Source organism: Hyla sarda, chromosome 6 (genome assembly GCF_029499605.1).
Source record: "Hyla sarda isolate aHylSar1 chromosome 6, aHylSar1.hap1, whole genome shotgun sequence".
NCBI classification, from domain to species: Eukaryota; Metazoa; Chordata; class Amphibia; order Anura; family Hylidae; genus Hyla; species Hyla sarda.
Window position 1 is genome coordinate 46814622 of NC_079194.1, and position 16456 is coordinate 46831077.

General features: G+C 43.8%; 1 protein-coding gene across 1 annotated transcript in view; it reads right to left on the bottom strand.

Moving 5' to 3' along the window:
* The window catches only part of LOC130277428 (uncharacterized), a 125422-nt gene that overhangs the window by 52722 nt on the left and 56244 nt on the right, over positions 1 to 16456 (bottom strand). Inside the window, exons 22-27 of the mRNA XM_056528098.1 lie at positions 13722 to 13758; positions 10616 to 11002; positions 6932 to 7039; positions 4270 to 4455; positions 2774 to 2959; positions 1597 to 1782 (exon numbers count right to left, since the gene is read on the bottom strand). Coding sequence (XP_056384073.1) covers positions 1597 to 1782; positions 2774 to 2959; positions 4270 to 4455; positions 6932 to 7039; positions 10616 to 11002; positions 13722 to 13758 — 1090 coding nt within the window. The remainder of the gene's footprint in view (positions 1 to 1596; positions 1783 to 2773; positions 2960 to 4269; positions 4456 to 6931; positions 7040 to 10615; positions 11003 to 13721; positions 13759 to 16456) is intronic.

Sequence of the window (16456 nt, forward strand, 5' to 3'; positions counted from 1 at the left end):
GGATCCCCGCAGCAGCGCTGCGGGCGATCCGATCGTTCATTTAAATCGCGAACTGCCGCAGATGCCGGGATCTGTATTGATCCCGGCACCTGAGGGGTTAATGGCGGACGCCCGCGAGATCGCGGGCGTCGGCCATTACCGGCGGGTCCCTGGCTGCGATCAGCAGCCGGGATAAGCCGCGCATGACACGGGCATCGCTCCGATGCCCGCGGTTATGCTTAGGACGTAAATGTACGTCCTGGTGCGTTAAGTACCACCTCACCAGGACGTACATTTACGTCCTGCGTCCTTAAGGGGTTAAAGGGGGACTCCCATGGAAAACTTTTTTTTAAATCAACTGGTGCCTGAAAGTTAAACAGATTTGTAAATTACTTCTATTAAAAAATCTTAACCCTTCCAGTACTTATCAGCTGCTATATGCTCCACAGGAAGTTCTTTTCTTTTTTAATTTCCTTTCTGTCTGACCACAGTGCTCTCTGCTGACACCTCTGTCCATTCTAGGAACTTTCCAGAGCAGGATAGGTTTGCTATGGGCATCTGATCCTTCTCTGGACAGTTCATAAAATGGGCAGAGGTGTCAGCAGAGAGCACTGTGGTCAGACAGAAAGGAAATTCAAAAATAAAAGAACTTCTTGTGGAGCATACAGCAGCTGATAAGTATTGGAAGGGTTAAGATTTTTCAGTGGAGTACCCCTTTTAAATGGGCACGGTGAGATATAAAAACTTTTTATATGTTGTACATCTTGCCCAAAAAATTTCTAATATACTTCTTTTTTTTTTTTTTTTTTAATCACATTTTATTAAAGAAAACTGCCTTTGAAAATGCCACCACTAGGGGTCCCAATACCTCCTGGGACACAGATAAGTCCTACAGCAGCATGAGTGTGTCCAAGGGTCATGGACACAAGATGGCTGTTTGACAAGGCTGCAAGAGGAACACAGCCTGCAGCAACACTGCTGTAACACAAAGTTTTACCAAACATGTGCCTCCATCTGTAGCAACACTACAACTCCAAGCATGCCTGGACAGTCAATGGATGTCTGGGCATGCTGGTAGTTGTAGTTTTGCAAAAGCTGTAGGCAGAGTAGGGGAGGCATCATCGCAGTGTAGGCAAGAGATGGACACGCCCCCTCCATTTGACAAGATGGAAAAGACATTGAGCTGCTGTAATATGCTATTTTTTAGTGAAATATGGGCTATAGAGACATAACATGTAACATGTAACGGTTTTGTTTTTTTGTGGGATCTGACAGGTACACTTTAAGGAGTGTAAGGAGTAGCCTTATCAACAAAAAAAAAACGTATCCCCTAGCCACAACGCCTCCTCCATATATCTCTATGGGAGAGCCTTTTGGCTATCATTGGCTGCTGCTTCGGTAGGGGGTCGGGACACACTGCTCCAGGGGAGAGCCGGGGCCTCGAACAGGAGATTGCAGGGGGCTTCAGTGCTCGGACCACCCCCACCGATCTAAAACTGATCCCCTATCCTATGGATAAATTCTTTTGCATGAGGTATCTCCTTTAATGTTGACACCAAGCATGTCCGACTTCCTATTAATACAGAGAAATACAAAAGTAGAATTTTCGAAACATACCTTCACATTCAGGGATTTCTTCTGTCCATTGACCTGTAGGACCACATATTGTTTTGTTGGATCCCATTAGTTTCCAACCTTCTGAGCAAGAGAATTCACAAGTGGAGCCCAAAGTGTTCTCAGCCCATGGATGGTGACATGTAAGGGACCCCGGCGGAGGAGGACTGAGAGCCCTACATGTAACAGCTAGAAAAGAAATAATAGTTCTCTAAAATAAGGGGATATGATTAATTCTAATAACGTCTACAATCATATAAAATATTGTGCCTGCTCTGGGGTTCTCAAGAAAATGTCAACAGGAAAACTTGGCATGGACATTCCCATTGAAATATTTGAGGCCACATGACAAAAAGTCTATAAATGAAGAGTTGTTGATGCTTCCATGGTTACCCCAGAACAAGCGGTGAGAAAAAAACAACAACAAATAAAGAAGCTTTTCACAATTTACAGGGTTTGGCTGCAGTGGAGATGACATGAAATTACTTTCTTAGACCTTGAATAAAGCATATCTGGTTTTCTGCATGTAAATACACTGTGGTGGCCCAGTACAGGAGTTGTATTCCTGTATCCTCCCTGTCCTGTCAGGCAGCCTCTCTTCAGTGTCCCCTGGGCCCCTTCACCTGTTCGCTCTGTACAATAAGCCCTGGAGGAGTCTCTTTTCTCTCTTTCTCTTTGAGCTCAGCTCTGAGCTTATGCTGAGGTCCAGCCAAGTCAAGTCCTAAGAGTCTGGAGCCAATAGGAGACCTCAAGTCTGTCCAGCAGCCACAAGTCTTCAAGTAAGCTACAATTGGGGTACAGTCAGTCCCATTCAAGTCAGTCAAGTCAAAGTCATCTGTCTTAAGTCAGCGTGGCCTGCAGCAATATTGTCCCAGTCCACTACAAGTCCCAGCAAGCCCTGAGGTCACTGGTCACCTCAGTGGGCCTGGCTAAGCTGTATAGACTGTTCCATCTGTCACTCAGTAAAGCTACCGTTGTCCGTAACTTGGCATCAGAGTCATTATTGCCCCCTTGCCTAGCCCAGGATCCAGCTGTATACCTTCGGGTGGTGTTGAGGATAAACCACGCCCTGGCGTCATGAATACAAGGGGTTAATGCCATCTGCCCCTGGGGTACTTCCATCTGCCCTGCATCACACCCTCTACTACAATACAATGGGAATAGACTTTTCCGAACCTACCTTCACATTCTGGACTTTCCTCTGTCCATCGGCCTGTAGGGCCACATACTGTTTTATTGGATCCCTTTAGTTTCCATCCTTCTGAGCAGGTGAATTCACAAGTGGAGCCAAAGCTGTTCTCGGCCCATGGATGGTGACATGTGTAGGAGCCCTGCTGAGGAGGACTGAGCTCATCACATGGAACAGCTGTATAAGAAAGAAGGCATTAATATCTTCCACCAATGGTTATGATTTTATGTGTTGAGGCCAGACCAGATAAAAAGTGGAGTCAGATTTAACCCTAAAACACAATCTCAACAGACATTTTGATGATAAAAAAACAAGCCAACTTAAAAAATATGTCTTTAAAAGATATTTCTGAGGCAGCAATCACATAACCGGTGTGCTCCAACCCGTTCAGGGTCCGTTTGGTGCCAAACAGGACCCAAACAGACCCTTAGCACAACAAACACTGCTGGGTCTTGACGGATACCATTGACTTGAATGGGATTCATTGGGTGTCTATTATTATAGAGGAGTTGAGCGGAGAAAAATACCGGACATGTAGTTTCTCTGTTCAACTCCCGTCTATTCAAGACAGTGCTCCATTTAGCGGAGCTCAGCGGGGATGTGAAATAGATAGAAAGATAGATATGAGATAGATGGATAGGTATAAGATAGATATGAGATGGATGGATAGATAGATGGATAGATACAAGCAGGAGAATACAGCAGCACACTGCTAGCACAAACAAAAAGGAAACGCTATATTGCTATACTGAGGAATGAAAAATTGAGGTGCTTAGCTTACCGTTTGGCCAAATAGTGTGTACCATCCCACCACGATAAGGTGACCTCATTGGGACAGACCCTCCACTATGAATGTGCCTTTGAGCAGTCGGTTACCAGGTTTGTAAGGTCTGGGACATACAGCACCTTATAAAATGGGTTGGGTGCAGGAACCAACATGGAAGTAGCCACTTCTCCCATATGTGCAATACAAAAAAAGGATAAGTTGGCCAGCACATACTGATACACAACTATTCCATGGACCCGGCATACAGGTGCACGCTGCAAGGCTAAATATACACAAGCAGGAGAATACAGCTGTAAAGGGCACCCAAGGGGATACGCTGAATCCTCTCACTTTGCACCATACTGTCAGTGTATTACCATCTACACCCTGCTCAGTAAAGACAGTTATCTGTAACCTGACATTGGTGTGTTCCTTTACTCCCTGTGTCTGGCCCAGGAGAAGCTGTCTCCAACTTCGGACCGTGTATAGGCTAACGGTGCCCTGGCGTCACAAAGTGATAACCTATTTCCCTACACAACCCTTGGTACCACAGATAGATATGAGATAGATAGATATGAGATAGATAGGTCGATGGATAGATAGATCTATCAATCGATTCCGGTGGAGCAGACAGAAGCAACCAGGGACCTTGGTGATGACTTGTGGTTTAGGCAGCATGAAAATAAAGGTAGGTCCCCTTTATATAGTGACATTTTTATACCTGTACAATATGGTTCTTCACTGCTCCACGTCCCAGATGGGAGACATATGCTCGTATCTGTACCATTAAGGACGAATCCATCAAAACATCCATAGTGGCAGGAAGACTGAAAGCTGAAGTTTCCCCATGGATGAGAACAATTCATGTATCCTTGAGGCTGGGCTGATAGATGCCGACACTGTACAACTACAAAGAGTTAATACAGAAATGTAAGGATTTATGTGGAGGATAAGATTTCATAGGATTGATTTTAATTGGAGTCATGAAGCACTGAACCAGTGAACTGAAGGCACCATCTATACCTGTGATATCATACATAAGTGGCCGTTGAAGGGGGTTGATGTGGCATTCAGACACCTCTAAGCCAGTGGTCTCAAACTGTGGCCCTCAAGATGTTGCAAAACTTCAACTCCCAGCATGCCCGGACAGCCGACGGCTGTCCGGGCATGCTGGGAGTTGAAGTTTTGCAACATCTGGAGGGCCACAGTTTGAGACCACTGCTCTAAGTGGATTGAGTGCTATCTAATATGGTGTGCTCTGACCAAAAACAGAAAAACTGTCTAAGGCTGGGTTCACACTACGTTCTTGCCATACTGTTTTCAATCCGCTTTTCTAAAGAAAACCGTGTGGCAAAAAAACGGATGGAACAGTATGGGAAAAAAGTAAACCGTATGCGTTTTTAAACAGTAGAAGAAGAAAGCACACGTGCAGGGGGGGCCTCCAGCTGCTCCAGAAAGTCCAATTAGAAAGTTAAAACTTCACCTTTAATATAACATGTTAAAAACAAAGGATATCCATGGTGGAAATAAAAAGAAGGAAGGGAAACCGACGCGTTTCGAGCCTGTACTGGCTCTTAGTCGTGGCACATAATATATCGGGCAAGTGCCCCCTTATATAGTGTAACTCCAGGTCTTATAGATGTTCTTACCATTGACCTACGTCATCACCCTTCCGGAATCCGGGCCTCCGGGTTTCCGTTTGGGGTCATTTGGAGTTACACTGTATAAGGGGGCACTTGCCCGATATATTATGTGCCACGACTAAGAGCCAGTACAGGCTCGAAACGCGTCGGTTTCCCTTCCTTCTTTTTATTTCCACCATGGATATCCTTTGTTTTTAACATGTTATATTAAAGGTGAAGTTTTAACTTTCTAATTGGACTTTCTGGAGCAGCTGGAGGCCCCCCCTGCACGTGTGCTTTCTTCTTCTATTTTTCTCCGGGACACGGCCCGCGCCCTGCCTGCCTTGCTCTCCTGCAACTACGGAGCTCCTGTATCCATTACCGCACAGTGGTGAGCTGAATCTCTCTTTTTTCTTTGTTTTTTGTTTTTAAACAGTATACTGTTTTTAATAGTGCATACAGTTCCGTCAGTTTTTATAGAAAAAAACCCCATTTTTAATGGGAGGGGTCTTGGGTGGGGACTTTAGGATTCAAATGAGCATGTGCAAAGAAAGAACGTATACGTGTTTCCCGTATGGAACCGTATACATGTGCGTTTCCCATTGACGTCCATGTTAAAAAAAACGTATGCGGTTGCAGTACGGTTTTTAAACCGGAGACAAAATCGTGGTCAACCACTGTTTTGACTCCGGTTTTAAAACCGTACTGCAACCGCATACGTTTTTTTAAAATGGACGTCAATGGGAAACGCACATGTGTACGGTTCCATACGGGGAAAAACGTATACGTTTTTACTTTGCACATGCGCATTTGAATCCTAAAGTCCCCACCCAAGACCCCTCCCATTAAAAATGGACAACATTTTCAAAAACGTATGGGTTTTTTTCTATAAAAACTGACGGAACTGTATGCACTTTTAAAACAGTATACTGTTTAAAAACGCATACGGTTTACTTTTTTCCATACTGTTACATCCGTTTTTTTGCCATACGGTTTTCTTAAGAAAAACGGATTAAAAACAGTATGGCAAAAACGTAGTGTGAACCCAGCCTAATTTTTAAACACGGTGGGGAATTTTTCAAAGCTGAATTTGCTTTTTTTATGGGGGGTAAATCGTGCCACTGGGTACATGTGCAGTAGTTAAAAACAAAAAGAGGGGGTGTGGTTTTGGTAGGAGTCTAAGGGGTGGGGGGGGGGGGGGTTAAAATGCACCAAAAAGTAATAAAAAGTGGTGCAAAATAAGAGTAGTCAATGTAAGATGCGCAAGATGCACTGTTAAAAATTTGGCACAGGAATAGAAAAACAGAGCTAATTTCTTTCAAGAACAGCTCCACGTCTGTTTCCAGGTTGTGTGGTATTACAACATGCCTCCATTCATTTCAATGAAACTGAGCTGCAGAAGCACACCCAACGTGGAGACAGTCGCAGAGCAGTTTTTGAAAGAAATTAGCTCTGATTTTCTATTCCTACATAACCCCTTTAAGTAAGAACTAGCCAGTTTTTGATTATCTGCCCCCCTGTAAACTTAGACTGCACAGTGTAACCAGATTTCTAACTGTGGCTTAAGCTGTTTGAAAATCTGGTGCATCTTTAGCCTGTCTAGTCTAAGTTTGCAACATCCATTTACTTTTTTGGTGCAAATTGCACAAGATTTTGGTTCAGACAGTTTTATTTATCTCCCCCCAGTGTGTTCATGCAGGAAAGGGTCAAAAATTCAAACACATCCAAATACAAAAGATTCAGTCATAAACAAGACATTACCGTGTTGACACTGCGGTCCGTAAAATCCTGGATCACAATCACATGTGTAGTTGTTGATGGTCTCAATGCATTCTCCATGACCGCTGCATGATAGCGGCTCACATGAGGCTAAAAGGAAATAAAAGGGTAAAGAGTCAAGTAAAAGGAAACAATACAAAGACATTTGACTTCGTCCCGTTTACAACTTGAGAAAATATAAAAACATATAAGATACAGAGTAAAAACAAAGCAGCTTTAGTTGGATCCAAAGAGCCGCAGCCTTAAAGGGGTACTCTGGTGTCAGAAAGTTAAACAGATGTGTAAATTACTTCTATATAGAAATCTTAATCCTTGCAGTACTTATCAGCTATTGTATGCACCAGAGGAAGTTGTGTAGTTCTTTCCAGTCTGACCACAGTGCTCTCTGCTGACACCTCTGTCTGTGTCAGGAACTGTCCAGAGCAGGATAGGTTTGCTATGGGGATTTGTTCCTGCTCTGGACAGTTCCTGACATGGACAGAGGTGTCAGCAGAGAGCACTGTGGTCAGACAAAAAAAGAACTACACAACTTCCTCTGGAGCATACAGCAGCTGATAAGTACTGTAAGGATTAAGATTTTTTTAATAGAAGTAATTTACAAATCTGTGTAACTGTTTGGCACCAATTGATTTAAAAAAACCCCCATCAAAGTACCCCTTTAAATGGGTATTCTAGTGTTTAGAAACGTATCCCCTAGATACGTTTTTGATCACATGGGACTCCCGCGATCAGGCATCTTATCCCCTATCCTTTTATAGGGGATAAGATGTCTAAGCACCGGAGTACCCCTTTAAGTTCAGTTTGTTTTTTTTCAGACAATTTTGCTAGTGACCTCAGGAAATACTACCACATTGGTTATTGCTTTTGATTTGGCTTTACAGAAATGGAATGACAAGCTGAGAATATAATAATGCAGAGGGATTTAAAAAGGAGGGAGCAAAAGTAAAGGGCTGTAGGTAAAGTAGCATAAGTAATAAATGGTCAGCGACTGAAAATCAAAGCAGAACTGGCTTAGTTGTACATAGCAACCACAGCGCCACTTGTGACATAAGGTAGTGACATTGAAGTGAGAAAAGGATACATTTAGCTTTAATTATTCCCTTTATAGTTCTTATTTTGTAAATTCTTTTTTTTAAAGTGTACCTGTTGTTAACAAAAACTTTTGATATTATGTAGATAATAACATTTTATGTATATTTGAAATATACATTGATTTAAAAAAATGGTATTATATTTTTAATAATTATATTTTTAGGTGCAAAAATGCTGTCCTTGCAGCTATCGCATGTGTGTCTCTATGAGGAGTCCAATTACAGGAAGTGGGGGCAGGCTCCTGGCTTGTCAATTATCCTGAAGTGTGAGCCGGGAGCATGTCACAGAACCTCAGTACACAGAACCCTGTTTGTCTTCAGAGCACATACAGAGCCCTGCTTGTCCTCCGTGTACAGAGCCCTGCTTGTCCTCCGTGTACAGAGCCCTGCTTGTCCTCCGTGTACAGAGCCCTGCTTGTCCTCAGTGTACAGAGCCCTGCTTGTCCTCAGTGTACAGAGCCCAGCTTGTCCTCAGTGTACAGAGCCCTGCTTGTCCTCAGTGTACAGAGCCCTGCTTGTCCTCAGTATACAGAGCCCTTCTTATCCTGAGTGTTCAGAGCCCTGCTTGTCCTCAGTATACAGAGCCCTGCTTGTCCTCAGTGTACAGAGCCCCGCTTGTCCTCAGTGTACAGAGCCCTGCTTGTCCTCAGTGTACAGAGCCCTGCTTGTCCTCAGTGTACAGAGCCCTGCTTGTCCTCAGTGTACAGAGCCCTGCTTGTCCTCAGCGCACAGAGCCCTGCTTGTCCTCAGCGCACAGAGCCCTGCTTGTCCTCAGTGTACAGGGCCCTGCTTGTCCTCAGTGTACAGAGCTCTGCTTGTCCTAAGTATACAGAGCCCTGATTGTCCTCAGTGTACAGAGCCCTGCTTGTCCTCAGTGTACAGAGCCCTGCTTGTCCTCAGTATACAGAGCCCTTCTTATCCTGAGTGTTCAGAGCCCTGCTTGTCCTCAGTATACAGAGCCCTTCTTATCCTGAGTGTTCAGAGCCCTGCTTGTCCTCAGTATACAGAGCCCTGCTTGTCCTCAGTGTACAGAGCCCCGCTTGTCCTCAGTGTACAGAGCCCTGCTTGTCCTCAGTGTACAGAGCCCTGCTTGTCCTCAGTGTACAGAGCCCTGCTTGTCCTCAGTGTACAGAGCCCTGCTTGTCCTCAGTGTACAGAGCCCTGCTTGTCCTCAGCGCACAGAGCCCTGCTTGTCCTCAGTGTACAGGGCCCTGCTTGTCCTCAGTGTACAGAGCCTTGCTTGTCCTAAGTATACAGAGCCCTGATTGTCCTCAGTGTACAGAGCCCTGCTTGTCCTCAGTGTACAGAGCCCTGCTTGTCCTCAGTACACAGAGCCCTTCTTATCCTGAGTGTTCAGAGCCCTGCTTGTCCTCAGTATACAGAGCCCTGCTTGTCCTCCGTGTACAGAGCCCCGCTTGTCCTCCATATACAGAGGCCTGCTTGTCCTCAGTGAACAGAGCCCTGCTTGTCCTCCGTGTACAGAGCCCTGCTTGTCCTCAGTATACAGAGCCCTGCTTGTCCTCAGTGAACAGAGCCCTGCTTGTCCTCAGTGTACAGAGCCCTGCTTGTCCTCAGTGCACAGAACCCTGCTTGTTCTCGGTGTACAGAGCCCTGCTTGTCCTCAGTGTACAGAGCCCTGCTTGTCCTCAGTGTACAGAGCCCGGCTTGTCCTCGGTCTATAGAGCCTTGCTTGTCCTCAGTGCACAGAGCCCTGTTTGTCTACAATGCACAGAGCCCTGCTTGTCCACCCACACTTCCTGTATTTGGACTCCTTACAGAGACACTCAGACAATGTAGGGACAAAAATAAAAAATAAATTTTAACCAATGTATATTACAAATTTACAAATAAGGGTATGTTCAGACTGCGGAATTACCACTCGCGGAATCCCGCGAGATTCTAACTGGCGGCCACCGCCAAAAATACTTCGGCGGTAGGACCGTGCGGCACTGCGCTGTCACCATTGGAATTGTCTGCCGCCGAAATTCCGCAGTGTGAATGGGTCTCGCGGAAGACCCATTCTCTCTGATGGTAATGTTCACAGAGCGAAATTCTACTTGCGGAATTCCGCTCACGGGAATTCTGCAGTATGAACATACCCTAATAGGAAAAGTTGCTGATGGCAACCAATCAGATTGCTTCTTTCATTTTTCCGAGGCCATTTTAAAAATAAAAGAAGCGATCTGATTGGTTGCTATGGGCAACTGGTCAACTTTTCCTCAGCACAGTTTTTGATGAATCTCCCCCACAGTGCCTACTATGTTATTTGTCTGCTCTTTTGGTTGGATTGTGCGACCCCCCCCACTGGAGTCTCCAATGCAGATGTCATCAGAACCTTATACTTACTCCTCTGATCTCTCCCAGTCCAGCACTGCCACAAATCTGGGGTAGAAGTTCCAAGCTGACATTACTGTACACTGTGCTGGAGATACTTCAGCCATTACCTGGCCTCAGTGGTCACATGTAAGAGGACACTTGTCTGCTCCATGGCACATTTTTTAATAACCCGGAAAAAACCCTATAATTTCACAAACTGGTATAATCATCATTATATTTATATCCAATCCTCTCCTACCTGTGTAACATAGCGCCCTCTTCCTCTTGGTGCATGCATCATCATTCCACTTTCCTGAATCTATAGAACGTTTTATGTAAATTTCAACACAGTCTTCTTTATGCCTTTTATTATTGGGTTCTCCAGTACCCCAGTTTGTAGCCTCTTCTGTAAGTGTCTTGTTGGTTCCCACCCAAGTCCATGTGTTGTTAATCTTCCTTATCCCTATCCAGTAATAGGTCGGGTTATGTGGGATGTTTTCTTCAAGGTATTCAACCTCTTTTTTATTCTGTATGGCCACCAGGTCGGTGTATTTACTCTGACAGTATCTTCGAGCCGCCTCATATGGAATGGACTGCGCTGAGTAGTGATATGTCCAACCATCAACGATGGGAAACATCAATGCACCTGGAAAATAAATTATATTATTACACTGTTGATCCCACAAAAATATTTTTATGAATATATTGCAATTAGCAAACAATATATATAATACATATTATTAGAACATTTAGACTGTGTTCACACATAGAAGCAAAACTATCGATTTTCTGCACTTAGTCAACAGAAAATCTTCAGTAAAACACAGTAGCTGCAAAGTGGATGAGATTTTACCAAATCATGTTCACACACTGCAGAAAAACCCCATACTGGCAACAGTTCCCTGATTGGACAATAAACCTGCCAGTAATAGCCAAGGGGAGGGGCCATAGAAGCTTGGCACCTAATACAAAGAGTCCACCTTGTGGGCACTTACCATAGTGAAAACCCCAGGACATAAGATGTTTTTCTAAACATATTATTACACTCCCCTCCTCACTCTATTTTTGGGTCTTTATGATGGCTCAACTGCTGACAGAAGCTCCTTAATAGGGAGGGGTACTATAATTTTCACCAAGTCAGCAAAGCTTTTCCAAGTTAGCTGGGTAGCAAGAGTTCACTGCAATAATGAAAAGTGAAAGGTCACCACGATGCTAACAGCTATAGACTGAACCAAGGGATTAACTGAATAGTATTCAGGAGTAATATACTAGGTACAGTGGTCCCTCAACATACCATAGTAATCCGTTGCAAATGGACCATCGTTTGTTGAAACCATCGTATGTTGAGGGATCTATGTTGAGATCATGTAACCAAAGCATCATTCTTCTGTGTACAGTAAGGGCAGAATATTAACCCTTTACACTTTTGTAATCTCAGGGTTTGCAATAAACGTGGTCCAATGTGCATAAATACATTGGCAGTAACTCTCCAGTATCTTCTACACTGTATGCACTATGCAATCCCTTTTGACTCACAGACACACAATACATTTTTTAGCATAGTAGCTGGATCATGGATACGGGGACATTACAAGTACAGTGACCCCCCGACCTATGATGGCCCCGACATACTATGTTGAGGGATCTATGTTGAGGGATCAGTGCAATGTAAAGTATAGGACAGTGGTCTACAACCTGCGGACCTCCAGATGTTGCAAAACTACAACACCCAGCATGCCCGGACAGCCAACGGCTGTCCTGGCATGCTGGGAGTTTTAGCTTTGCAACATCTGGAGGTCCGCAGGTTGAAGACCACTGGTATTGGAGGTTATATTCACGTGTCCCCGCCGCTCCGGACCTTCACTGCTCGTCACCGCTGCCCTGGATGTCTCCCTCCATCGCTGTCACCGCATCCCCAAGGTGTCCCCGATGCTTCGGCAAGGCCTCTACTTCCCCGGCATCCTCGCTCTCCATTGCCGCCATCACGTCGTTACGCACGCCGCTCCTATTGGATAACGGGACGGCGTGCGCAGCGACGTGATGATGACGATGGAGAGCGCCGATGATGCAGGGGATCCCGAAGATTACACGCCGGAGCCCCGAGGATATGTAAGTGATCGTCAGCGGACCACACGGGGCACCGTAAACGGCTATCCGGTGGCAGCTGAAGCAGTCTGCGCTGCCGGATAGCCGTTTATGCGATGGCCCCGACATATAAAAGCATCGTATGTTGATGCTGCCTTCAACATGCGATGGCCTCTGAGAGGCCATCGTATGTTGAAATTATCGTATGTCGGGGCCATCGTAGGTCGGGGGGTCACTGTACTTGTAATGTCCCCGTATCCATGATCCAGCTACTATGCTAAAAAATGTATTGTGTGTCTGTGAGTCAAAAGGGATTGCATAGTGCATACAGTGTAGAAGATACTGGAGAGTTACTGCCAATGTATTTATGCACATTGGACCAAGTTTATTGCAAACCCTGAGATTACAAAAGTGTAAAGGGTTAATATTCTGCCCTTACTGTACACAGAAGACTGATGCTTTGGTTACATGATCCCCCCAAATCAAAGTTAACAGAAGAAGTCCCTAGGACAGCCTCTCTATCCCAGGAGAAGGGGTGGACCCAGGACCTGTTAGAACCAGTCTCGGCCCAGCCCTTGCGAGAGTAGCATTTCCTAGCCCAGCACTTGCTGAGTAATCCAGTCAACATGCATGTGTCCTAGGTTTGCTATTGCTAGGCATACCCACACCTAGACCACATGTCTTCTACCTAGATAGGATCAAGACATTGTTCCTGTTCATGCTGTGAGGATAAACATTCTACAAGTGTCTACATCTCAGAAAGGGAGAATCATATCTATGTTAGAGAGGAGAACACTGTACAAGGACCTCTCTGCAATACTCTATTTTTTTCCTTTTAAAAATGTATATCAATAACATTATTAACAAAAGAAAACCCACCAAACACCAACCCTAAAGGAAAGAAGTAGGGGGGGAGGAAATACAAAGAAAAAACTTTTTTTTAAAAGATTTATTACGATGATTTTTTAGGCGATTAGTCACTCATCAGTAGGGTGCCAAAACCCAGAATCCACCACCGATTAACTGCTTGGCCCCCTACACTATGCAATGAATGTGCCTTGCGCCATTCACTGTATAGTGGTGGTGCTGAGTAACAGCAGCTTGGTTCCCATTCTCTTTAATCAGAGCTGAGCAGCAGTTACCCAGCACCACCACTATACAATGAATGCGCAGGGCTTCCAGGCCTGTTCACTACATTTAACAGCTGATCAATTAGAAGTGTCAATGAAATAATCCAAAAGTCCTAGAAACAGCTGTTTTTTGCAATCTACTGTACTTACCATTACAAAGCAGTACAAATGTAAGTATTCTTGAATTCTGTAAAAATAAAACAAATGTAATAATTTGGATAAAAGCATTGCTGTGCAATAAAAATGTATAAATGTATCTATTCTTATAATATTCAATAATGTAACATATGCAGCCGTCACGCCCCTCCCATAGACATGAATGGAGGGGGCGTGGCATGACATCACGACCATGGCTTCCCAAAGCCGGCGTTCTTAACATAAATGTTTATAACACAAGGGTGCTGGCCCAGAGATCACGGGGCCTTTGGATAGAGGATAAGATGTCTAGGGGCGAAAAAATCCTTGAAGGGGTTACTCCCTGTGGGGAAAACCTTTACTAGAGACCCCCCTAAAACAAATACATTTGTATTATATTCCTTGGAGCTACTGATAATGCCCTTTAATAATATTAAAATGACAGTGGTATCCTAGTGATGGATGATATTGGAGAGTCTATAAGCGTCGGTTTTAATAACAGTGGGCATTCTAGGCCGGGTATTAAGCCAACATATATTAATACTGTGTGAATTGAAATACTACATTGATTTAGCCCATGCCAGGCAATAATGAACCAACCATCTGTTACCAGGCAATACATAGTGGGTGCTTGAGAGGGTAGCATACCACCATCATCACTAGGATACCACTGTCATTTTAATATTATTATAGGACATTATTAGTAGCTGCAAGGAGCATAATAAAAAAGGTATCTTTTTTTTTTTTTTTTTAGGAGGTCTCTAATAAGGGATTTCCCCCACAGGTGGTAACCCCTTAAGGGATGCATGATTTATTTATTTGCCCTGGGATCTTTAGGAACTTTGGTTTATTTTGTTTGGGCATATGTGTTAAAGGGGTACTCCCATGCTCTAGTGTTCTGAACCTTTTGTTCAGAACGCTTGGAGCAGGTGGCCCTGATCCTGATGTGATGTAACGTTCAATGAAACCTGTAGGACCCTGTTTGGTGATGTAACTTTTTACTGGCTTCATCATCCTCAAACAATGGGTCATGTTGGACAGGGACGAATGCAAACCTAATATTGTCCACAACCTCTGTCCCTGCCTACAATCCCCCCGGGGTAGCAGATTCTCAACTGGGCGACAGTTCCTTCACTGAATTAAGTTTTAGGGAGTCAGAAATGTCCAAAACAAATAAACAAACACAGTACAGAGGTCAGGAATCAAGTCAGGACACAATGGGTTAACCAAAGCTCAAACTAGGGAGAACTATACAGTGAACAGAAAAACATACAGATAGACAAACAAAATGGAGACAGACAGATCAAAGCCATAACAAAAAAGTAACGCAGTACTAAAGCAGTAAGCATAGGGATAGTCAATGGCAAGCAAGGGTCAAATCAGATGGGCTACATGCTAAAGAATGGTCAGTTAACAGGAAGGAGGTCAGAGAAAGTGCGAGACAATGGCAGACAGAAAGCTAGACAGGAATAAGCTGTAATCACAAGCAAGCCGGGACACAGGGCAGGTATTTAAATATCCCGCCCGCTACTGATGATTGGCCGAGTGTCTGTAACTCCTGAGTGGCCAGAGTACAGCATGGGAAGCTGTCAATGCCCTTATTGTTATCATCCTCCTCAATATCACACCACTCATTAGTATCCCCTAAATCACTTTCTTCGGAATTACAAGAATCAGCCGTTCTTGATCACCTTCCTTATTTCCAGATACCAGATGAAGAGTCACAGCAGGAACACTAACTAACACTAACATCCCCCAGAGAGACACGGTCCTGCTTAATAACTTTAGATGACAAAGGAAATATCTGTGCACCCAAGTGGACTCCCTGATGACCAATTGGACACAGACATTTGGTGCAGAGTGGACTGGCCAGGAAGGGAATGATAGGCCCCACTACCAACCTGCCTGTCATTCTTTTCATAACTTTTTCTAACTTTGACAAAAGTTGTGAAAATGTAAAAAATAAAATAAAAATCAGAAACTACAGGTATTAACAATGTATTTAATGTGAAAAAAGTAAAATATTTCCTTAAATGTACATGCTGCATTGATATCATCAATAGGGTTTTGTGGTAAACACATTCAGGAAGCCGTGTTATCAAGGGGTTATCACAGTCCCACACCCTTCTTCTTCTTACCACTACTGTGAACTTGTAATTATGAGGAAATAAACAAAACAAGTTCACACTTAACATTATTCCGAACAACATGGGGGCTTAACCTCTATATCAGAGTACAGATCAGGTTGCAAAGCAGTATATTCCAATAGCCATATACAAAACAAAAGAAGAAAAAAGAGGATATTCTATCATGCAGTGCACAGCTATCAGTAACAACAATATTCTGTATAAAATATTAATCTTCATTAGCAAAAAAATATACAAAAATACATGGATACAAAAAGACAATGTGATTAAAAACGATTAAAATTGCTCTAACCAGAGCGACCTCCTACAAAAACATAAGGGAAGGATATAACCATCCTCCAGAGGGCACATGTATATAAATGGTGGGCACATAATACTGCTCAGTCCGTCCAAAACCAGAAAAAACAATACCTAGTGCATAGAATCAAATCACACAGTATAACATCAAAGCAAAGTAATGCTGCCCTATACTTTATACATAGAATGGACTGGCTATCCTACAGAATAAAAAATAGCAATGAATGTAATAGTAAAACATAACATAATAGAAAACCAGTGCAGGATACCAGACAGGGGATTAGACGGATGCAGGTATGAACAGAT